Source organism: Pipistrellus hanaki, assembly GCF_964339955.1.
Source record: "Pipistrellus hanaki genome assembly, chromosome: X".
Taxonomy (NCBI): Eukaryota; Metazoa; Chordata; class Mammalia; order Chiroptera; family Vespertilionidae; genus Pipistrellus; species Pipistrellus hanaki.
In genome coordinates, this window is record NC_140524.1 from 4653226 (window position 1) to 4677832 (window position 24607).

Genomic DNA, 24607 nt, shown 5'->3' on the forward strand with positions numbered 1-24607 from the left:
AGGGGGCTTCATTGAGGAGATCCTACAAATTGGTAGGATCGATGGGGGAGGGGGAGGGGCTGGCCAAGATAAACAGGAAGGGAACTATAGACAGAAGAGCCCCGTGCCAAGATTGGCAAGTATGAAACAAGATGGTGTGTTCATGGACTCACCCAGGGCAGAGCATGTGCAGGAGGCAGAAGAGCAACAACTGATGAGGCATGACAGATTGGAGCCAGAATACTCCAGGCCTGGAAGGTCATGCAGAGGAGCTGGGCTTACAAGAGGCAACATTGCAGCTGTTGGGCATCTTGGCCACCATTATTTTGAACTCTGTGTCTGATAAATTTTTTTTAAATCGTTTTATTGATTTCAGAGAGGAAGGGAGAGAGAGCGAGAGAAACATCAATGATGAGAGAGAATCATTGATCGGCTGCCTCCTGCACGCTCCACACTCGGGATGGAGCCCACAACCCAGGCATGTGCCCTGATGGGGAATTGAACATGATCTCCTGATTCGTAGGTCAACGCTCACCAATAAGTCACGCCAGCTAGTTACCTTCCTTTATTTCTTTTTTTCTCTCCTTTATTTCTTTAATCGTGTTTGTTTTTTGTTTTGTTTTTTGTAGTTCTCTGAACATATTTATATGATCAATTTGAAGTCTTTGCTATTAAATCTGACGTGTTTGTTCTCACAAGCATTTTCTGTCACTTGTTTTTTGGCTAGTGTATAGGTCATACTTTCCTATTTTCATATTTCATTTTTTGTTGGAAACTGGACTTTTTAGATAGTTTAATGTAGTAACTCTAGATATTGGCACCACCCCCCTCCCTGGGCTCTTTATTATTATTTCCTTCTTTACTTTAGTGACTATCGGATTATTTTTATTGAAGTCTATTTACTCCTCCCTTTTGCCCTGCAGTGTGTCTTGTTGCTTCTTAAAAGTACAGCCTTTGGTGTGCCCACAGCTACCCTGCAGTGGTAGTATTTTTTGGCAGAGCCTTTTTTGTCTCTCTCCCTGACCACACCCAGCTATTACCTTGTCACTAATTGCTGGCTGATTGCTCTGTTGTTTTTAATAAATCCCAGGGGCATAAATTGCTCCACAAACTAGTCCATTCAAATTAAGGCTCCCTTGAAGGGATAGTTCCCAAGATCAGTGTTTGAGATTTCTTCAGAACTCGGAAGGGTTCCTTCCAGATCTGCATTTCCCTGATTCTGTCCAGCATGTTAGCCAATGTACACATGAACAACTTTTCCACACTCCGTTACAAATGAAGTAACCACCACTGGGGGAAGATTTGGAGCTCTCTATTCTATGACCTGCTTCCCCCACTAGACAAAATCTCAGAGCCACAGCTCTAGTACAGGGGGTTGGGGACAATTATGTACTTCCCTCTGAGTGGCATCCCCAAGCCTCCTAGGCTTGCCTCTACTAATGTAGAGCCTTCATTCCACCATACCCAAGGCGTGGCCTCCATCCCAGGAGTGGGGGCCACCTAGAAGATGAGAGCCCTCACCTCAGCCACACTTTTCTGGAACTTAGCCTCAGCAACAGGTAGCTGGGGACAGGATGAGAAATGCCAATGTCCTCCCAGGAAGAAAGCCTTGCAGCTGGGAGCTGGGGCAAAGGGAGCTCTGTTCTTAGATGTACCAGTCTGGTGTGACTGACATCTGTGCCGGGATGGAGGATAAAGGGAATGGGCCTAGGCCCAAATCCTATAGACCAGTGGTCAGCAAACTGCGGCTCGCAAGCCACATGCGGCTCTTTGGCCCCTTGAGTGTGGCTCTTCCACAAAATACCACAGCCTGGGCGAGTCTATTTTGAAGAAGTGGTGTTAGAAGTTGAAGTTTAAAAAACTTGGCTTTCAAAAGAAATTTCAATCTGTTGAAATTTGGCTCTGTTGACTAATGAGTTTGCCGACCACGGCTATAGACTCTTCCGGAGTTTTAGTAGGTTTCCTTTGATAAATGCTTCTCCATTTGCTGTATGAGCTTAGATTTTAAATGGGTGGGGGGCTTTTTGTTTGTTTTAACATAATTCTCACCGGTTTCCCCCAGGAATGGGTCCGTGTAGCCCTTCACATTGTCATGCCAGGAGTGGAACTCAGTTAGCTTTATAACAGGTAGTTTTGTTCCCGTTACTCCTAATTGCTTACAGTGGCCTTGTGAGCAATCCGTTTCCCTAGTAGATCCTGAGTGGCTCAAAGGCAGTAGCCATGACCATTATCCCTTATGGAATCATGATTGGCCTGGAAGCATTTTGTATACTGTGGCCCCTAAGACCCTGTTTCCCCGAAAATAAGACAGTGTCTTATATTAATTTTTTTCTCCCAAAGTTGCACTGGGTCTTACTTTCAGGGGATGTCTTATCTTTCCATGCGCTAGGTCTTATTTTCGGAGGATGTCTTATTTTTGGGGAAACACGGTAGCATGTCAGTTACTGACTATACGACTGTCGTTTCTAGTTTATATTTTGAGCACTCCCTTTGTGCCTTGATGTACCTGTGCCTCCTTTTTCCCTACATTCTGGTGCTGCAGCGTTTCTAGGAAGATGGGGCCACTTTTTTATCTGCCATTGGCTACACACACAAGGAAAGACACTTGTCCCAACTGAAATTTTAGTCAAAAGCATCATGTATTTGAACAATATAGGAGCTTTCCATAACATTCCTTGCAGTACATACGCAGGTGTGACTTTAAATTTGGCTAGTTGTTTGGGGGATAAGCGAGACAGAGGGAGAAAAGGCAGGCAGAAGAACAGGGTGGCTGTGCTCCTCAAGATGGGCCATACCTCACTCATTCTTTCTTCAGCCAGTCATGCCCCATGCCTTTCAGCCCTGGCTCCTGACAGTTCTACCTTTGCTACTGCCTTTTCCCTTTCTGCTCTCCTGGCTTGTGAGGGCCCCATGCCTGCCCCCTCTGTTTGGATGGACATGGTCATGTGACCAATCCTGTGCTATTCATCCTCTGCTGCATGGACTTCCTCCTAAGGCTAATGTCTGTCCTCACCCCGTCTTTGACACACACTGTGTTAGAGAGTTTGGTGTATTCTTCTCTCTTCACTCCAGATCCTTGGAGAATGTTCTTGAAAAAAATCATTTGATTTGTATGATTGGCCTGCTGCTGCTGCTGGTACTGCTTGGGATCTGGAGGAAAGTGTTGATTGTCTTTTGGTGTGTGTGTGTGTGTGTTGACCATTTCATTCAGTGTTGTTCTCTTTCCCAGGATGCTACAAAATGAAGCGTCGTCGTTGTAGAACTTTCAGCACCAGTGACAGTTCAGACAGTGAGTAGAACGAGCCAACAGTTGGTAACCCCTGTATCTATTCTCCTTAAGGATTTCTTCTTTGAATTGAGGACTGACTCCCTGTTTCATCCTTCCTTCAGTGGTTAAAAAAAATAATGTTTTAAGGAAAGAAAGCTTGGGGTACCATTTGTTTATTCATTTAAATTCCATTAGAAATTGATAAATTAGTTGGGAAAATTGGTTTTGTATGGCATATAGCATTTGTTTCTTACTTTTCACTACCCTAAAGAAATGTCATATCTAATAATGATTTAACAATGCTTTTCTAGAAAGGAAGAAAAGTGCAAGAGCATAAATTATAGGCCCTACAATTCTAGTTATACCTCAGGTACTAAATGTTTGACTGGATGAGTCATCATTTGTAAAAGGCAACAACCTTATTAACAGTAGCATTTGGGGAAGTGCTGAAGGATATATACAGTACTTGTTCTATATTTTTAGTTTGTCCAGTTGCTTTTGCAGAATCATGTTATAATGTATGATTATACCAAATCAAATCTCCTCCGTGTTAGCATTGTTGAAGCTTTTGCACACTGAGAGGTCACCTATAAACGTCATTAAACTCCATTATGGGGCTTTTTTGGTTGTAATTTAACTTTCTTCATTGTTATATATGAGATTACTATGTTCTTCTCCATCATATCTTTCATATTCTCTTGGATGACAGTTATAGGGCATCTATTACGATAGTTATATTAGCAGGTAATAAGTCTCAGTATTTTTTCTAATTATTTTTTGCAGGTGCTTCTACTTCTTTTATTGGCTCAAGGTATAAGAACAAGTCAAAAGTTCCAAATGCACACGAGAAATCTGCGGAGGTGAGATCAGATATTCAATTTTTAGACTTAAAAAAAAAGACAGCTGCCTTCTGTCTACATACCTACAATAACAAGGTCTTGGAGATGAAAGGAGTAAATGGTGTGCCGATGGATAGGCTTCTTTCTGATGAGTTTTTGTTTTGTTTTTCAAGAAAGATTCCATTTCCTTTTACCCCTTGGGAAAACAGCAATCACACTGTGATTTCATTTTGGCAATTTAGAATATAAAGTTTCCCCTTAGCCAAGAAGTCAAAGGGAACTAGACTTGGGGAATTGGGAAGGACCAAAGCTCTGGCCTATGACTGGGAAAAGCTGAGTTGGTAGATGGGAGGCGGTGCAGGAAGGGACAGAAGAGGAAGTTGTGGGTGGAGAAGGGAAGGACCGACCAGGTTGGCGATCTAGGCTGTGATGGGTCCTCACAGCCTTCAGAGCACCGACAGCCCTGATGGGTTTGGTCATGTTCTGCCCTAAGGGCAGGAAAGTGCCAGAGCTGTACTTGGTAATGGGTTAGTGGATCCTGTAGACTTCTTCTCTGTGATAATTCAATGAGAAATTGACCTGCATATCTTCACTTCTTCTACGAGTAGACTTCTTTGGCTGCAAAGGGAAAGAGGGTGTGTTAGTTAACTATTGCTGCATTACACATTATCGCAAAACTAGTGGCTTAAAGCAGTACACACGTATTATCTCAGTGTCTGTGGGTCAGGAGTCTGCACAGTGTGCCTAGGTTCTCTCTTCAAGGTCTTTCAAGGCTGTAGTCTGTGTGCTGGCTGGGCTGTGTTCTCATCTGGAGGTTTGACTAGGGAAGAATTTGCTTCCAAGCTCTCTCAGATGGTTTGGAGAATTAATATCCTTGTAGTTGGAGGACTCAGGTCTCTGGTTCATTTTACTGGCCTTTGGCAGAGGACTACCCTCCACTCCTGGATGCTGCTTATAGTTGCATGCCATGTGGCCTTCTCCATAGATCCTCTCAAAACATGGCAGCTTACTGTTTCAAAGCCAGCAAGGGGAAAGTGTTTTGCTCCAGTCTGCTAAGACTGAGTCTTACGTAACATCACATGATCATGTGAATGGCATCCCATCCCATTTGTTACAATCTATTGGTTAGAGGCAAGTCACAGGTTCTACCTGCCCCACTATGGGGGAATGGGGAACATTGCTTTAGGGTGTAAGCCAGAGTGAACATCTCTCTCTCCCTTTCTCAGAGGTCACTTTCCACTTTCATCTTTTGCAGGGATCTTCCTAGGCTCCGTAGAATATCAGAGTGTGTTTCTATGTGTCTGTGTCATACAGAAACACTCATGAAAAAAATGCACATAAACAGGAGCAGAATAAATTTCCCATCTATTCAAAGGAGACCTTGACTATAGAATGATGACCAAGAAACCTTGCTACTTTCCTTCTTAGAACAGCCAGTCCTAGAACATAGAGGGGCTGAAGAGCTTTGGTTCTTAAGACCTGTTGCCTCTATATCAGTGAGAATAAATCTTTTATTGCAAGGCATTAAGGGGAATTGAGCGCCTGGGAACAAGTTTTTTTCATTTATATTTCACATGCTTATAAAACCGAGAACCAGATATTATAGAACAATATAGAAACTTTACCACCATTTTGGTTCATTTACACCCCTGCCTTTATTATATACTTGTTTTACATATTTTCTGTACATACACTGAGAATTACATTAGATAGCATTGGAATATTTGTTTCCACCATCAAAAATTATTTGTAAAACTCAAGAAGAGGATAGTCTATTGCTTTATCCCTGTTCCAACTTTTCTTTTGTTCATTTACCTTCTGTTTGAAGAATTTCTTTTAGCCACTCTTTTAGGGTAAGTCTTCTAGTGATAAATTCTTTTAATTTTATTTTATTTGAGAATGTCTAGGTTTCACCAACATTTCTGAAGGATATTTTTACTGATATAGAATTCTGCTTTGACAACACTTTTCTTTCAGCATTTGTGAAGTCTGCTGTCATTCAAATAGTTGCTCCCTTGCAGGTAATCAGTCACATCATTTCTAGATGCTTTCAAGATTTGTCTTTGTCTTTTGTTTTCCAAAGTTAGATTGTTATATTCTTGGGTGTAGATTTGTTTTGGTTTATCCTGTTTGGTGTTTGATCAGCTTCTTAAGAGTAGGCTTATAACTTATGTAAAGTTTGGGAAATTTTCAGCCATTATCTCTTCAACTATTCTTTTCAGTTCCACCTTCTTTGTCCTCCTTTTCTTGGGACTTCAATTCCGTGAATGTTATCTCTTTTGTTATTTTCCCACAGGTCCCTCAGACTCCAGGATTTTTTTCAGTGTATATTCTTTCTGTTGATCAGATTGGGTAATTTTTCTTCTTCCCTTAATTCTTTATTCTGTTCATTCCATTCTTCTATTGAGCCTCTCCCCTGAGTTTGAGTTATTAAATTATTCCGTTTCAAACTTTTCATTTGGTTATTCTTTATATCCTCTATATCTTTGCTGAAACTTTCAATTTATTCATTTCACAAAAGTGTTTGTAATTTCTCAGTGAAGCATTTTTATGATGGGTGCTTTAACAATTCCTGTCAGATAATTCTAACACTGTGTCATCTTGCTGTGAGTGTCTGTTGTCTCTTCTCATTCCCACTTCTTCGTTTGATGAGTGACTTTCCATTGTATCCTGGACTTTTGGGGAATTATGTTATCCGACACTAAGTCTTATTTAAACCTGTTTCCTCAGGCCTCCATAAAACCAGGCCGGTGGGGAAGAGGGTGCTGACCTATCACCAGCTGCAGAATTGCTAGGCTGTTCTCCTCGCTCTGTTATCTCTCTGGGGAAGGGGAGGATTACTCATAACTTTCCTTACTCCTTGCTGCCTACCTGATAACGGGGGTGCTGCGGTGGGAAGGGGACACGTTGCTGATGGGCTATAGTGACGGTCAGTCTCTACCCAGTCTCTGCTGATACCACCTTGAGGAGGGGGGCACCTTGTGATTACGGGGTGCAAGTGCACGGCAAGGCTCTCAGGTAATGTCCACGGACACCTCAACAATCTCCTTTTTGAATAAAACGTTTTAAACATCTTTTAAAAAATATAATTCTCACACCATACAATTTAGCCATTTAAAGTGTATAATTCAGTAGGTTTTAATATATTCACAGAGTTACGTAACCATGGCCACAATCCAAGTTTAAACCTTTTCTTCCCCCCAGAAAGCAACCCTCTTACCTATTGGTAGTGATTCCCCAACTCCTACTCCCAGCCCCTGCCAACCAGCAACCTAATTTCTGTCTATGGGTTTGCCTATTCTGGATATTTTATATAAATGGAATCATAATATATAACCTTTTGTGTCTAGTTTCTTTCATTCAGGATAACATTTTTGGGTTTCATCCATGTTTTAGCATGTATCAATACTTCATCTTTTTATTACTGAATGATATTCCATTGTATGGATATATCAATTTAATCTATTCATTAGTTGGTGAACAATTGGATTGTCTCCATTTTTAAATTGTTACAAATAATACTGCCATGAGCATTCATGTACAAGCTTTTATGTGGACATGATGTTTTCAGTTGTCTTGAGTAACACCTAGGTGAGGAATATAGCCATGGACTATATGGTAAACTTATTTAACCATATGAGGGAATGCCATATTTTTGCCCAAATAGGTTTCATCAGTTTACACTCCAATTCTCAAAAGGGCCCATGCTACCTGGCCGGTGTGGCTCAGTGGTTGAGCATTGACCCATGAACCAGCAGGTTACAGTTTGATTCCTGGTCAAGGCACATGCCAGGTTTGTGGATTCAATCCCCAGTAGGGGGTGTGCAGGAAGCAGCTGATCGATGTTTCTCCCTCATGGATGTGTCTCTTTCTCTTTCTCTCTCCCTCCCTCCCTCCCTCTCCTTTCTTCTCTCTCTCTAAAAAAATCATTAAAAACATATTTTTAAAAGGGGGCACATGCTATTAAAGATGTTTTTAAAAAGCTAGTTGCCCTAAAACTCATAGTACTATATGACCAATTTGACTTTATTAAGAAATCTTCCATTCTTTCCCAGAAGCCAGGATATTTTCGCCTATTAGTGTTGCTGGTCTATAAAAAAATATTAACCTCTTAAAGGACTGGCTGCATATCATCTGTAAGCTCAGAGTCTCACTTCTGATGTCCCAAACTTTCATAACAGCAGAGTGAAAGCTCATATATTTCAACTCAGCAGAAAACACTGCAACACCCTCAAACAGAGCCTGTTTACATCACTTTATCTGTTTTTCTAACAAGCTAGATTGTGTTGTTTTCTGGCCTGCAGCAGATAAAAAGCACTAAGCTTGCAAACGCACGCTTATTGCGCAAGAAGGGACATTGAAGGATGGAGAAAAAAAACTCGCAAAGCAAACCTCATGTCATCTCTTGTGTGAAAATTGCCCAGATCTCCAAGTCAGACTCAATTGCCCCCTCTCTTCCACACCAAGATGCATACAACTGTGTTTGGCACGGGGTAGGAGGGATACCCAAACCTAGCTAAGCAACCCCAGTACATTGCTTCCTGCAATTGATGTTCCAGTTAATGTCAGCCCATAGCTATCAAACATGTCCCATTTATATTTTTTATAAGAAACTTGAAAATTCAACTATTTGAAAACCATTTCCATGAAAAATATTTGCATCATTTTTAAAGTTTTTTAAACTTAGAAATTGCATATGCTTTGCCGCATTGGAAAAATCAATGTGTGACATATGTCTTGCCAATACTGGGTGCCTTTGTTACCTATGAGAATAAGCTTGTATTCTTTTTAGGTTCTCTCAGGTCTGAGCGATCGATTCTTCTAGAGAACCTGAAAATCTTGCCTTAAGATTGTATAGTTCTAAGAAAATCGCTTAAAGTTAACTCTCTTTAGTTAAATATAGTTACCGTGTTTGCAGCTGTTTTTTTAGTGCTTGGGGGTGACACATCTGTTCGTGGTCACTTATGTACGGTTTCGGATTTAAGTGGCTATGCACCAAAACTGATCCATCTCTTTCTGATTCGTTCACAAGGACCAGACAGTGTTCCCCTTTGTGTCATACAGGAAGTAAATGTTTGGCTTTTCCTCTCAAAAAAAAGTCACAGAAACGTTCAGCCTAGCTGTGCTTTAAGAAACTGCCCACTGAGAGATGTTAATGGAGCAGTAAAAGGGCATTTTCATTTAGTGGCTCTGGCAGGTTAAGCATTGATATTCTAATTGAATTCATAGTGAGGCCTCCTTTGTTTCTGCGAGCATCTGAGAGGCCAAGATGTGCATGCACTGTTGGATTTGGCATAGTTTCTGGGCTGTATGTTAGCCTGTGAATCCCCTCTTTGACCATAAATGAGCAGTTATCTGGTAAGTATAAAGTCTTTTTGTTTCAGGAACTTTTGGGGAAACTACCAGTGCATGTAAAATAGGCACACAATTAAGAACGTGTAAAACTTCTCAACTTCATTACCTAGGACTAGGTCACTGTCAGTATCCAGATTGGTTAGAAGCAAGTCATTCATAATCTTTAATTTAGCAACAAATAGCCATGTTTTATTTTGTGAAGTCTCTGTGTTAGGTCTGAGCAGATCATTGAATCGATACCCCTCCCCTGGGAACTAACCTTTAGGCTACTTCACAACCGACAATCAATAAAATATATTTTAAAAATACGTTTTCTTATCAGAAGCAGGTCCATGGAATCAGTCTAGCGAATACAGGGTTGGGGCAAAAGTAGTGTACTGTTGTGAATACACAAAACACAATTTATTCTTACATTATTGCTTATTGTATTTTATTTTTTATATATATTTTATTGATTTTTTACAGAGAGGAAGGGAGAGAGATAGAGTTAGAAACATCGATGAGAGAGAGTCATCGATCAGCTGCCTCTTGCACGTCCCCTACTGGGGATATGCCCACAACCAAGGTACATGCCCTTGACCGGAATCGAACCTGGGACCCTTCAGTCCGCAGGCTGACGCTCTATCCACTGAGCCAAACCAGCTTCGGCTTATTGTATTATTTTATATGAGCAACTGTAAGTCTACTTTTGCCCCACCCTGTATATTTCACATCACTTTGAAGATATCTGCCTGAGTACTGAGCTCACATTCCTATCTCCTCTTTAACATGTTACATTCTGCGTCATGCTTGAGATATTTGACGTCTATAGTAAGACAAGACAGACTCTGCCTGTGTAAAGATGCCTCTCTAGAAACCTTGGATCTGGTGCTATTTAATCTGGTCAGCTTATGAAATTGAAATCAGGCTTATAAGTCTGCTTTTTCCCCTCTAAAGGCAGAAGGGAAAGATTATCATAGTCATTAGATTTTGGGGACGTCTGGTCACCTTAGTTTAGAGTGTTCAGCAAAATGGTTGATTCTCTTTTTTCCACTGGCCACCCGAGCTCTGTGCAAAGCATGTTAAATGGCTATGTCTATGATCTTCTCTTACCCCCTAATACAAAGCATTATGTATTAAATCACCAGTTTTTGTTGTCTGTAGACTTAATTTTCTCCCTGCAGAGCACCCAATTAACTTTAATTGGCTTGGATTCTTGGTTAAGAAGGTCATATTGTTGCTGAAACCGGTTTGGCTCAGTGGATAGAGCGTTGGCCTGCAGACTGAAAGGTCCCAGGTTCGATTCCTGTCAAGGGCATGTACCTGAGTTGCGGGCACATCCCTGGTAGGGGGTGTGCAAGAGGCAGCTGATCCATGATTCTCTCTCATTGATGTTTCTAACTCTCTATCCCTCTCTCTTCCTCTCTGTTAAAAATCAATAAAATATATTTTAAAAAAAAAAAGAAGAAGGTCCTATTGTTGCCACCTGGCCACCCATGTTTAAGGTTGGTGTCCTCTACTTTGCTCAGGTCATATTATTACTTCTAAATCAGAAGTGGGAAACCTTTTATCTGCCAAGGGTCATTTGGATATTTATAGCATCACTAGTGGCCCAGTGCACAAATCTGTGCACATTGAAAGGAAATTAATTAGAAGAAATATTTTAATATTACTATTCGCCCTTTCTCTATAATAGAAGTGTCAACCAAATTCACAGATCGACAATAGCAGATTGAAACACACACGTGCGTTTGGCACCAGCTTGCTTTATAGTCAAACATTTCACACTTTAACCAAATGTCTGTGAAGCGTTTTCGAGAGCTTTAGATGTATTGCGCATGTGCGAGTCAACTTAGCCTTTTATATATATAGAATAAACTTGCTTAATTAGACCTGCTTTCTGATTTGGCTAAACTTTTTCCAGCCTGGTGAAGCATCCCAACTTCTCTTTCAGGTAATTGTCAGCAATACAGCAGTAAATAAAAACACAAAGCACATTTATTATTGTAGATCACACAAGGAGAACAAAGGGTAAAATATTGAACTGCAGCAGTGTTTTGACTATATTTTGCACAGTGAGAAAACCTAAAGTCATTTGCAAGGTCCACCATTTCTTACTTCTTTTTAGTCGGGTCAAGTTTCTAAACTTTCTAAATCTCCGTTTTCCTGCTAATGAAAATAGGATTCCACTGAGTCTTCTATCTACCTACTCCAGGACTTCTGTGAGGATCAAATGAGATGAGGCACGGGAAAACGCTTCACAGACATTTGCTTAAAGTGTGAAATGTTTAACTATAAAGCAAGTTGTGTTCCTGGGCTAAAGAAACTGCAATGAGGCTAGTCTGTAAGGAGAGGAAGCCAGGCATTGCTACGTGACAGCATCACCAGCGTCCACAGCAATCGTTGCTGGGTTGGGCTGTTTGCTGCATTTTGCACCATGGCGTCTTGGCAGAGTAGGCTATGATTTGGTGGGGTGTCACTCCAAGGTGGTGGTAGGGCCTGTGTCCCACGTGGGGGAAGCCAAGTGTTGCTTTGTGGGCGCCAGGACCACTGTGCCATTTCTTTGTATATGGCCAATGCACATCATGGCAGCTCCTGTGTTGAGCATCTGCCCCCTGGTGGTCAGTGCGTGTCATAGCAACCGGCCAGACCGTTAGACACTTAGCATTTTATATATATAGATTCGCAGGCCATACAAAATTATCAGCTTAAAAATTAGCCTGCTATATTTCGTCAATCGTTTAATTAACTCACCCCTAATGCCTTGGCAGGACCAGATCAGATGATCTCAGAACCATATATGGCTCCAGGGCCAGATGCAGACGTTCTTCCCTAAGTGGAACCAATAAGTATTTGCAGAGTCATCCCTGGAAAGTAGCAAATGGAATGAGTCCTCATTCATTTAAATGGCATCATTTGATTATGTGCTAGTTCATCCTATACTCTGCGAAATGTCAGTTTGAATAGAACTGTACCAGCTGAGATTTAATTGCTTCATTGGAAATGCTCTGTGCCTCTACTTTCATGTTACACACGGTCTGGACAGTGTTTCTCCCCAGAGAACCTTTATTAGCATTAAAGGCTAAAATGTTCGCTCAATAGCATCTCCCCCTTTGATCTTCTAGAAACATGGGCACATTTGTCTTCAGCCTGCAAGTCGTTTCTTTCTTTCTTTCTTTCTTTCTTTCTTTCTTTCTTTCTTTCTTTCTTTCTTTCTTTCTTTTTTTCAGAATGAGAAATTAGTAGGTGAGGTTTGGACCAGTGTATGCTTGCTTTTATGTGAAATTGTATTTCCTTGTTGCTTAGATGTTAACTGGGGCTCATCGCTGACATTGTTGCAGGACTAATGGCATACTTACGAACTCAGCCAGACTTCCCTTTCTCTTGTTGAAAAGGCAAAATCACAAAGTTTAGGTGCCACCACCACTGAAGTCACGTTTCCAGGCTGGTGAGCACATCTCTGTGCCCCTTAGTCACCTGGGGGCCCTTTCAACTAGAGGACAATAGTACATCAGAGTTGAGCTGGATCCTCATTCCCTTATTGTCAGTACCTCGTTGTGCTTAGGACGCAGAAAATGAACTATAGTCAGTCTCTCTGTTTCCTCAATCTAATCACAGGAGAACATCACACAAACCCAAATTGTAGGGACATTCTATCAAATACATGACCAGCATTCTTCAAAAGCCAAGGTCGGAAGGACTGAGAAACTGTCACAAATTGGAGGATACTAAGGAAACATAACAACTAATTGCAATGTGGGATCCTGGTTGAATTCTGGAACGGAAGAACATGGGGAGGTGGGATTAGTAAAATTTTAATCAGGTCTGTAGATTAATAGTGTTGTAACAACGTGGGTTTTCTTGTTTAGATAATTATATGCTTGTTGTATATGGTGTTAACATTAAAAGAGACTATGTGAAGGGTGTATGGGAGCTTTGTACTATTTTTGTAACTTTTCTGTGAGTCTAAAATTATTTCTGAATAAATAAAAAAAATACTCTAATGGCTAAATAAAAAATTGTAAGTTATCAGAGGGATACTTGTTGCTTAACTTTAGAGAGTTGTGGTTTGTTTTATATAAACTGTTTTATTTAGATTAACCTGTATTGTTCATTTAAATTCAAGGAACCCAAGAAAATAATTCAGAAAGGAACCCTTTGTTTACTCTTCATTAAATCCAGAGCAAACTGGCTTCCGGTCAGTGCTTCAAACCTCTTCCAAATAGGAGTTGATCTGGCCATTTAGGAAGTTAGAAATATCTCTCTGTTGAAGTATAGAGTTGGTGGGTCTTTTAAAAATAACAGTAAATATTTTTAGTTCATTCAGTCTGTGTGCGCTCTTCCAGGTATTCCGGAAGGACCTCATCAGTGCCATGAAGGTTTCGGATTCTCAATACATTGAGCCTGACAGCTATTACATCTTCACTGATACATGGAAGGAAGAATGGGAGAAGGGAGTCCAGGTGCCAGCCAATCCGGACACACTTCCGCAGCCAACCCTCAGGTATTTGCATGCTTGCATCTTTGACTTAGGGAACGAATGTTCTTATGTTTATGTGTGTGCTGCTTGGGGAGAGACTTGGAGTGGCTAATTCCACATTATAACACTAAGTCACATACCATGTTCACCAGTCCACTCAGACTACTGGCAGAGTATACAGGCTGGCATAGGTTAGTTAGTAGTTGAAGTCAAGGTCATTTATTTACAGATAAAATATGTGCCCATTTATAGGATAAAACTGTTTGATGTCCAATCCTGACATGTGATAAGATTTTGGAGACCTGGATTTCCAGGTCTGACTCAATAATCAGTAGCATGTATTAGTCTTTATTAGAGCATTCATTACATAACCCCATAATAACCCTATTAATACATAACCCCGTGATAACTTGTTTCATCATAGAAGGACCTTATAGTGATAACATCTATAAATAGAAGGCCAAAACACGGAGAGCTTGTAAAATGCATGAACACACATGAAAGGGGGTGGCTGTAACAGTTGGGTTGCCTGTAAGCACATGACCTTCATTTGCAAAGACTTGAGAAGAAAGTTGGAGCAGAAGAGGTTTTGGTTTTGTGGGAAGGAGAGAGGACTTTTCTGTCAGAGGAAGTAGTAAGTTCAACTCCTCAAGAGTAATGACTGGTTTAGGAGCCACTTTTTCTTACTCATCTCTGTGTTCCCAGTGCTTTGCAGAAAGGCTGGCTTGAAACAAAATCTATACTTACAATAGGGTAATATGTAAATTGGTCAGGATGCTGTCACATAATGACCAATCAGCAGGAGGGCAGGGCAGTGAGCTATCAGCAACAGAGAGCTACAGGAGAGCAGGGCAGCAAGCTACCTGCGGTGGAGAGCTATGAGCAGCAGTGGGCAGGTTGGCCATCTGAGGCAAGTGGCAGTGAACTACTTCCGCATGGATTCGGGCACAGGGCCACTAGTGCTTGGTATAAGTTTGAGTGAGTGAGTGAGTGAGCGAGCAATGGAAAAGAGAGAAGGAAAGAAATAGCAACAGATAAAGGGGTTGGTGGGACCTCTTGGATACTATGAGAAATTACACATCTCGTTGTACATCTATTTCTAGTGCATATTAGGTTCATAAAGGGCAGAAATCACATGCCTAGTGGTAATGAGGGTACCGCCTCCTCCCGTGGTGTCAGTGGAGGAGGCCGCATAGAGAGCAGTAAAAAGGTGCTTTTTCCATTTCCAGTGGGAGAGATATCAGTGGAGGCTTCATGGGGACCCAGAACTCCCAGCTCGCCCAGCAGGAGCAGAGAGTCCCTGTCCCTTGGATGTCAGCAGACATTTGTTCTGGAAAAAAAAATTTTTAAATATATTTTTTAAAATTTTTAAGGATCACTGAACAATCATAACTTTCTCCATTGATTATTCAGGTTGCTTTTCACAATTTCAGCTGCACAGTCATTTTTACAGTACCATACCACTGTGCAGAAGCAAGGACATTGTAATCTGTAATTGATAGCACATCAGTAGTTTTCTGGAAGGAGACAGTGGAGCAGGAGGGTACAAGGAAACTTTAATTATCTTGGTGGTGGTGTTGGTTACAGATCTAACATATTTATTTGTACATTTAAAATACATGCAGTTTCACGTATGTCATTTATACCCCACTAATGTTATACACACTCATTATATGTATACAAACTGTAAACTACAAATAAAGGAGTATATAGATAAGAAAATGTGATTTATGGCACATAAAAAAAGACACAACAGCATGGCTCAGTGGTTGAGCATCGACCTATGAACAGGAGGTCATAGTTCAAACCGGTCAGGGCACCACCTGGGTTGTGGGCTCGATCCCCAGTGGGGGGGGCATGCAGGAAGCAGCTGATTAGTTATTCTCTCTCATCATTGATGTTTCTATCACTCTCTCTCTCCCTTCCTCTCTGAAATCAATTATATATATATATAATTTTTAAAAGACAATAAGAGGTGACTATAGGCTACCTAACTGCAAAACCCCTACTAGTCAAATAGTAGGTTTCCAATACACAGTTTATTATAAGAAGAATAAGACAAAGGAAGCAAATTGGAAAATGGGTAGATGTTAGGAAAGAAAATATTTTTTTCACTTGATTGAAAAAGTTTAGTGTAAGTAAACATACACTACAACTAATGAATGACATTGTAAATCAAAATAGAAAAGTAGTAGGTAGGAGGGCTTCTATAAGTTCCAAGTTTGTCACATGACCACCATGGGCTTTTATAAATGTCCTGCTTGATTTCATAAAGAGATAATGTATATAGAATTCACATACCATAAAATTCAGTCTTTTAAATTGTGTGGTGGTTTTTGGTATACTCACAGAGTTATGAAACTACCACCACTATGTAACTCCAGTTTGGAGGCAACAAGTCCAAGATCAAGTTGCCACCAGGCTTGGTGTCCAGTGATAGACAGCTGCCTTCTCTGTGCATCCTCACATGGCCTTCCCTTTGTGTGCACGCAGAGAGAGGGCGGGGGTGGGGAAGGAAGGGATGGATGGATACATCTGCTATCTCTTCTTCTTCTTTTCCTCCTCTTATAAGGACAACAGCCCTATCAGATTAGGTCCCCACCCTTGTAACCTCACTTCACCTTGTCTCCTTATAGGCCCCATGTCCAAATCAGTCACCCTGGGAGTTAGGGTTTCAGCATATTAACCTACTTGGTATTAAAGTTCCATTTTTTAAATTCCAAAATAATATTTTTGTCACTAATTCTCATAGACTTTCCCCTCTATCATTATAAATACAAGAATGTCTTCTTGTGACTGTGTATTAACTTTACCTTTTACCCACGCATTTCCTTGCCTTTGGTATTAACTATAATCTTTTTATTGCCATATACTCAGTTCTCAGAGTCAGACCTTAGTAGTGACATAGGAAAATACACATATGAAAAGACGAGCGAGATAACATCATTTGTTATCATTATGAAAAGTTCTGCATTGAAGTATAATATATACCCAGAAAAGTAACCAAAGTATAACTGTATAACTCAGTGACTTTCCGTGAATTAAACATGCTCATTTAACTGCCACCTAGATGAAGAGATAGAGCAGTACCAACAGCCTAGAAGCCCTCCCTCCGTTCCTGCCCACTAACGGACCTCTGCACATAGGTGATCATTTTGCCAGTTTTTGAACTTCACATCGGTCCTCATTGTGCCTGTGAGAGTCATCCATGCTGTTGCATGCAGTAAATCACTAAGTTCCACTTCTGTGTCATGTTCCATTGTGTGACCGTCCCACATTTTCTTTTCCCATCCTGCTCTTGGTGGATATTTGGGTTGCTTCCAGTTTTCAGCTATTATGACAAATGCTAATATGGACATTTTCTTCACCTTTTAATAGACACGTGTTTACTTTTTTGTTAAGTATATCCCTAAGAATGGGTTTGCTAGGTCATAGGATATATATACGCACAGCTATCATATCAGCTGCCAAATGGGTTAGCAGAGTGATGTCCCAGGTCACACTCGCACGGGCAGCCTGTGAGAGGTCTGTCTGCGCCACTTCCTATGAGCACAAGGGATTGTCAGTTTCTGGTCAGTCTACCATTCTGGTGGGTAATAGTGATTGGTTTCCATTTGTATTTGTGTGATAACTAATGAGGTTGGGAGCCTTTATTTGTCAAGTATCTAATCAAGTTTTTTGCCCAGTTTTTCATGGGACTGTCTGTCTTTTTTTCTGATTGAGTTGTAGAAGTTTGTTCTATACAGGATGGGGCAAAAGTAGGTTTACAGTTTCGAGTATGCAAAACACCAAGTTTATTCTTGTACTCTTTGCTTCACCCTATATAGTTGATTTAAAAAAAAAAAAAAGAGATTTTCCAGTTTCTTCCTTCATGGTTAATGGCTTTTGTCTTATTTAAAGTATTGTTGCCTATCCCAAAGTCAAAAAGATATTCCCCTGTTTTCTTCCAGAAGCTTACTAAACATATTAGTTTAATTTTAAAACACATCGGCTGCCTCATTTCACATTAAAATGTGAGACGATTGAGATGAATAGTTATCAAATATTCTGCCTTTTAGAAAAAGCTGAATCTTGGGGAAAAAATAGATATTCTATAATTACCTCATATGGCATGCACCAAAAATGCTCAGCGTATTTAATCTCACAGTATATTTAATCTCACAGTATATTTAATCTCACAGTATATTTAATCTCACAGTATATTTAATCTCACAGTATATTTAATCTCACAGTATATTTAATCTCACCGTCTCTGGAGCATTCCTACGCTGGTCTTGTCCTTTTCCGTTGGGCTGATTTCAGTTGGAAGCAGGCCTCTGGCAGCAGTTTCCAAATTTTCAGCTTCAATTAATACTCTGAGGTTCTGCTTTTTTCCTCCAATATCTGTTCCATTTGGCTTTAAGAACTCTATACAGTAGAAAAATTAACATATACAAATGTGTGTAGTTACCACCTTTATTCAACGTATATTATTTGGAATCATAAGCTTTTGGAAGGATGCTTAGGAGGAAATATTTACTGTGTTTACAGAGTGGACTTGGCCTGTATATTTATATGTCTTCATATGAATACATTTGTGTTTATGAGTCTACCTACATATATAGTAACTCTAGAATAAAGAATCTGGCTCCAGACAAACAATTTTTATTATTCATGATGACATACATATCTCTTTCTTTCTTTTTAAATGGCCCACTCTGTTCTTTAAAATAGCCAGAGAATGATCATTCAGATTTCCCGCTGGTTATGTTTTCTGGTGCTTCATGCATACCTAAGACATCAGTTGTACAATAGGTCATTGGTATGAGAAACTTCTATTAGTTCCCTTGCTTGATTTACTTGCTTAGGCTCTTAAGTGTTAGAAAGGGGAAGGGGAAATATGGATTTGCTCTGGCTTATGAAGAAGTTGATGGAAGAACAGGAATCTTTACTCCTATCATGTGGCCCTGGCTCAGACTTCTAGTCACTATCATTTATGGCTGAGAAATACCTTAAGTTTGTGTCTGTCCACAGCCTCTTGACTTAAACTCACCTGCACAAATAGTGAAGAGAATAAATATAACAGCAATAACAATGACATTTTTTATTTAATTTATTGGGGTGACATTGGTTAATAAAATTATATAGGTTTCTGGTACACAATTCTATAATACATCATCTGAATAGCATTTCGCTAACTGGAATAAGCCAGTCAGAAAAGGACAAGCACCATATGATTTCACTCATATGTAGAATCTATTGAACAAAATAAACAAACAAAATAGACTCAGACTCATAAACGAAGAGCAGACTGACAGCTGTCAGAGGGGGTGGGGGTGGAAACGGTGAAGGGATTAAATAAAGAAATAAATTCATAGACAACAGTATGGGGAGGTAGAAGAGAGTATAGGGATAAATGATGATGGAAGGAGACCTGACTTGGGGTGGTGAACAATGACATTGAACCTTTATTTTTTACTATACACTATACTAAGCACTTCATATATTTTATTTCATATACTCACCGTAAGAGCCCTAAAAGTTTGATATTATTTTATCATAATTTATGATTATCACCCTGGCTTTTTAGCTAAGGAAACTGAACCGTGTAGAAATTAATTGCCCAAGATCGCCATATAAGTGAGTGGCAGAAGAAAAACAGGCTTATGTGAGTCTGCAGGCCGCACTCTTTACAAACACCATCCCGCATTGCCTCCATGGCAGAAAAGCACGAGCTTAAATATATCTTTGGCCGAGACCGGTTTGGCTCAATGGATAGAGCGTCGGCTTGGGGACTGAAAGGTCCTGGGTTCGATTCCGGTCAAGGGCATGTACCTTGGTTGCAGGCACATCCCCAGTGGGGGGTGTGCAAGAGGCGGCTGATCGATGACTCTCTCTCATCGATGTTTCTAGCCCTCTCTCTCTCTCCCTTCCTCTCTGTATAAAATATTAATATATATATATATATATATATATATATATATATATATATATATATATCTTTAGTGTGGAATCTGGCTGTGCCTCTGTGCGAATGTCACTTCCTCAGTTTCCCCTTTTAAATAAACTTGGTGGCCATTGCACCAAGAACACAAAATGCAGCATCTTATCAGAACGAATGGTACTGTGGACCAGGGAGCCATGAGGATAAAGGAGGCATTTCATCGGCAGTCAGTGTTCAGAGATGAGAAAAATGGAATTTGTAGAACCGTTTGCTTCCTAGAAAGGGATCTGCCATTCCTCCCAGCGAGCAGAGCAGGGGATTTCCACGGGGTAGACAGGGAGCATTGAGCCCCACTCTGTGGCCTGAGTCCCTTTGGGCCCATCAGCCACGGCCTGCCATCTGTCATTTGTTGATTTTTATGAGTGTCTGTCTGTCGCTTTTCTAGGATTATCGCCGATAAGGTCGAGGATGTTCTATTTACCCGCCCCCGGAAGTACATCCATTGCTCCAATTCCGACGACTCGGAGCTGGGCTACATGAACATCACGGAGCAGGCGGCAGCCGTGTGCCGATACGACCTGGACGACATGGACATGTTCTGGCTGCAGTCCCTCAATGAAGAGCTCGAGCAGATGGGTGAGCCGTTTTCTCCCAACTGAGTTGTTCCTTGATTCAACATGCGATTTCTTTTTCAAGTTGTCAGAACCATTGAAATCGTTTTCATCTTGGGGCTTCCTTTCTTTGCTGGCCTTCTTGTTCATTTTCTCCTTGATTTTTATCTTCGCGAGGCATTAGAAATGCTTAAATAGATTGAAATCGAGCAATAACATTTCAATTGGACCTTGTCTGCCCTTATCCGTGGCGAATAGCGCAGACAGGGATGGCACGTAGGTTTCCCAGTTCTGAGTGAGCATGATCATGGCTGACTGGTGATTGGCTTTCTGGTTGAGAAGGATCTGGAGACTGGTTCCTCCCTCGACCCTGAAAAGCACTCAGATCACTGAGCGGGGCAGGTATCGGCCCCTCTCCCCCCTCCTCCCCGTGGGGAGAAGCTCCAGCTTCGGCATGAACACCACCACAACTGACAGTCTGATGTGACCACAACACCTTAATACAGATCTTGTCATTCTGCCAAAACAGACGTGAGCTACCTCCAGTGAGTTCTAGAGTTCTCATGCAATTCTCAAAAATAAAATGAAGCAAAAATAAAACTTGGAAGTAAGCATAAAAATGATTTTAGAGAGGCTGCCTGCCAGACTGTGCCATCCCAGCAATTCTGGGAAACTAGGCTGAAAGGACACTCCCTCCATACTTACATACAACTCGCCTTTCTTACCTGCCTTCACCCCGAGCAGTGCCTAAGGTCCGAGAGGTCCTGTGGAACCGGGGGTGCTTTTTCATTCCTCCATGTGAGGTACAGTGAAGGATGCATTGATTTCATTTTTGTTGGCATCTCATTTGTTCATTTTCTTCCCTCCATCCTCCTCTCTTCCTCCCTTCTTACCTCCCTCCCTCCCTTCCTCCCTTCCTTTCTTCCTCCCTTCCTTCCTTCTTTCCTTCCTTCCTTCCTTCCTTCCTTCCTTCCTTCCTTCCTTCCTTCCTTCCTTCCAAATGCATGTGAACAATAAATTAAAACAGTATTAACCCAGTTTGGCATAATGGTGTTACCTATTCTATCAGTAACCAACACTTACTCTTTGCTTCTTAAAACTCTTCGTTTTATGTCTTTTCTTACTCTGCCTTCTGAGAGGAGGGGAGGGGAATTTGGGGTGGAGACCATGAAGAGAAGGAAATAAAAGACTGACAGGGAAAATCAGAGTGGAGGGCGTAATCAACTGGATGGACAGCTGGATGTGCGGTGCTTATGGGCCATGTAACATCCATGTACATTACAGCATTATGGTGCTGCCTTCGCCGTGACGTCACCCTGTGACAAGGTCCCTTTGGGATTGTGCACTTAACTCCCTTTGGATAGTTTGTTTAAATACGCTTTTTTATTTAGGTATAGCTTTAGATTTACAGAAAAGCTGTACATTTAATACAGTTACTGTGTAGCCCTCACAGTTTCCGTTTCCCCTAATGTTAACATCTCACTCACCATGGCTCAGTTGTCAAAGCTGAGAAACTAGCACAGGTACATTGCTGTTAACTAAATTCCAGCCTTTGTTGGGTTTCCATCAGTGTTTTTACTAATGGCCCTTTTCTGTCCCAGGATCCATCCCATGCAGGATACCACACTGTAATTAGGCTTGGGTGAGATTTAAAGAATTGCCTTATCTCAAGCATTCCTTTAGGGTGAATGATATTGTAGTGAGGCTAATAAGAGCTTAAAACAAACTCTTGAAAACAACATTAAATTAAGCGTTTTTTGGCTCAGATTAAGGAATTTTAAAAATTGAGTGCTTACTACAGACCACCAGGCACTAGACTAAGCAGGGTATTAGTATTACTTCATCTCAGCCTCACAAGAAATCAGTGAGTTTGACATTATCTTTATTCTACAGATAAGAACACTAAGCCCTCAAGAAGATACATAGCTTGTCAAAGTTTACACAACCAAAATGCGGTCAAGTTGGAATTTGAATTCAAGTGCTCTTATAACCAGACACTCAAACTCTTTCACTCTAGGGAAAAAAGAGTAATTGGTCTTGGCTGAAAAAAAATGAACTACCTGAGTAGGGTTTTTTTAATTTTATTTTATAAGTAGTTACAATATTAAAAGGTAGTTTATGTGGAATTTCAGGGTTTTTTAGGATATTTTCTATTACAAATTAAGTACAGTATTTGGGTAAATTTGTTTGGATCCTTTTGAGAATTATTTCTAGTATAATCACATGTACAGTACCTAGAATTTTCTTTTCTGACTTAATACCTTTTTTATGAAAATGTTCGTATTTAGTCATTAAATGTGCTCATTGGGACTAATTTGCTAGTGCTGATTTATATCTAAATAGTTATGTGACTCTAATTATTTTCTAATGCTACAAGTTAACACGTTCAAAATTACAAAGCTCAGTGGAAGTCCTCCCTCACTGGAAATAAGAGAAAAGGCAGAGAGATTTAGGAAGAGACTAGCTAGGATTTCGATAGAAAATGTAGAAGGGTCAGTAATATTTCTCACAAGGAATATGGTGAAATACATTTCTCCTTCATGTGTTGAGCACTAATATGTGAAGAGAGGTATTAGAGTAGCTCTAGTAAGTGATCCTTTGCCCTCTCCTCACCCCTGCACCGGGCTCACAGTGGCTGATTGGGAATGCCAGCTGGCTGGCGAGTGGATTGATTGCTTGTATTTCTGTGCAGGTTGTGAGCAAGTTGATGAAAACCTGATGGAGAAGACAATCGAAGTCCTGGAACGTCAGTGCCATGAAAACATGAAACATGCTATCGCCACGGAGGAAGGGCTAGGCATAGAGTATGACGAAAATGTGATCTGTGATGTGTGCCGGTCTCCTGACAGTGAAGACGGGAATGACATGGTGTTCTGTGACAAGTGTAACATCTGTGTGCACCAGGTCAGTGAGAGCGAGGCCGCCACCTCCCGTGGTCAGCCTTGCTGAGCTCAGTCACCTCCAGCACCCATATCTAACCTTCTGTGTTAGAAGGTACTCAAAATTATTCCGTGACCAGTTGGGTCTTTTTCTTCATTTTGCTTGTGTCCTTTGAATACTGAATTTTAAAATTTATCTTTACCAGTTGTTGTTATTTATATTATACCCTTAGAGAGAAAATCTTTACCATGTAAGCATGAACTTAAGTATCTCACCATACAAGTTCACAGTCCCTTCTCTGCATTTCCAGAATTTTAAAGCTCTGAAACTGTAGAAATTTTTTGCCTAAGTTTGGCACCAAAACGAATTTAGGTAGGGGCAATAGTAGAAGTCACCCAATATGAGGCTATTTATAGTCTTTAACTTATTTCGTGTAGCCATATATTTTTAGAGAAAGGTTCATGTATTTAGTTATATGGTACTGCCCCTGGTCCCATTGGGGAGCAATATACCGTGTATGTCCTCTACTACTTTCCTAAGATCTGAGCAGTCCTGCATTTCCTAATTTTCCTCACTTTAGGGTTTTCAGATAAGTGATTGTGGATCTGTAGTGAGCTTAAAGGGGATAGTGCAAAGGTCATCTTTACATATTTTCGGACTGTGCTTCCCAGTTGGGATAAAATATTAAGGAATTGTTTTGGGGATCTTTGACTAACAATGCAATGAGCATAATAATCCTCCTCGAGAGTATTTTGTTTGTTTGGAAAACATATCCAGTAATGACTGTAAATGATGCCTTTTCATCACATAGAAAGAGATGACAGTGACACCCGCCCAGGCCCTGCAGAGTGTAAGCTGGTACACATGGACGCAGGATGTTGTGCATGTGAAGTTTCATATAAAACAGATTCTTCCATAGTGAGAATATTCTCTCAGTGCTGAAGAGCTACTTGGGTTAGAGCTCCCTCTGGTGACGGAAAAGTAACTTAGAATGATTTGGAAGTTTTACTCAACAGAATCATGAACAGCTATATTTAGTAAACATAATTTTGCCTCTTTACTGCCACCATATTATGTCAAGTGTTTGTTCCTCTGTACCTATAATACACTTATGGTCAGTATTTTATTGTAGAAGAGAGATTTGCATCAATAGACTTCAGAGTTTAGCAATGAACTTGAAATTTTTTCATTAAAACTATGAAAATTGAGATCATTCCAAGTCCCTTTATGTGTTCCATTGTCTGCTTCTCAGCCCAGGTGTTGAATACTCAGACTGAGACCTAAATTAATTGC

At 40.6% G+C, this 24607-nt stretch overlaps 1 protein-coding gene across 1 annotated transcript in view; it reads left to right on the plus strand.

The window, feature by feature from the left end:
* JADE3 (jade family PHD finger 3) overlaps positions 1–24607 on the plus strand; it is a 73671-nt gene that overhangs the window by 38252 nt on the left and 10812 nt on the right. The window contains exons 3-7 of the mRNA XM_084870578.1: positions 3209–3268; positions 4031–4107; positions 13767–13924; positions 20269–20459; positions 23127–23338. Coding sequence (XP_084726704.1) covers positions 3220–3268; positions 4031–4107; positions 13767–13924; positions 20269–20459; positions 23127–23338 — 687 coding nt within the window. The 5' untranslated portion in view covers positions 3209–3219. The remainder of the gene's footprint in view (positions 1–3208; positions 3269–4030; positions 4108–13766; positions 13925–20268; positions 20460–23126; positions 23339–24607) is intronic.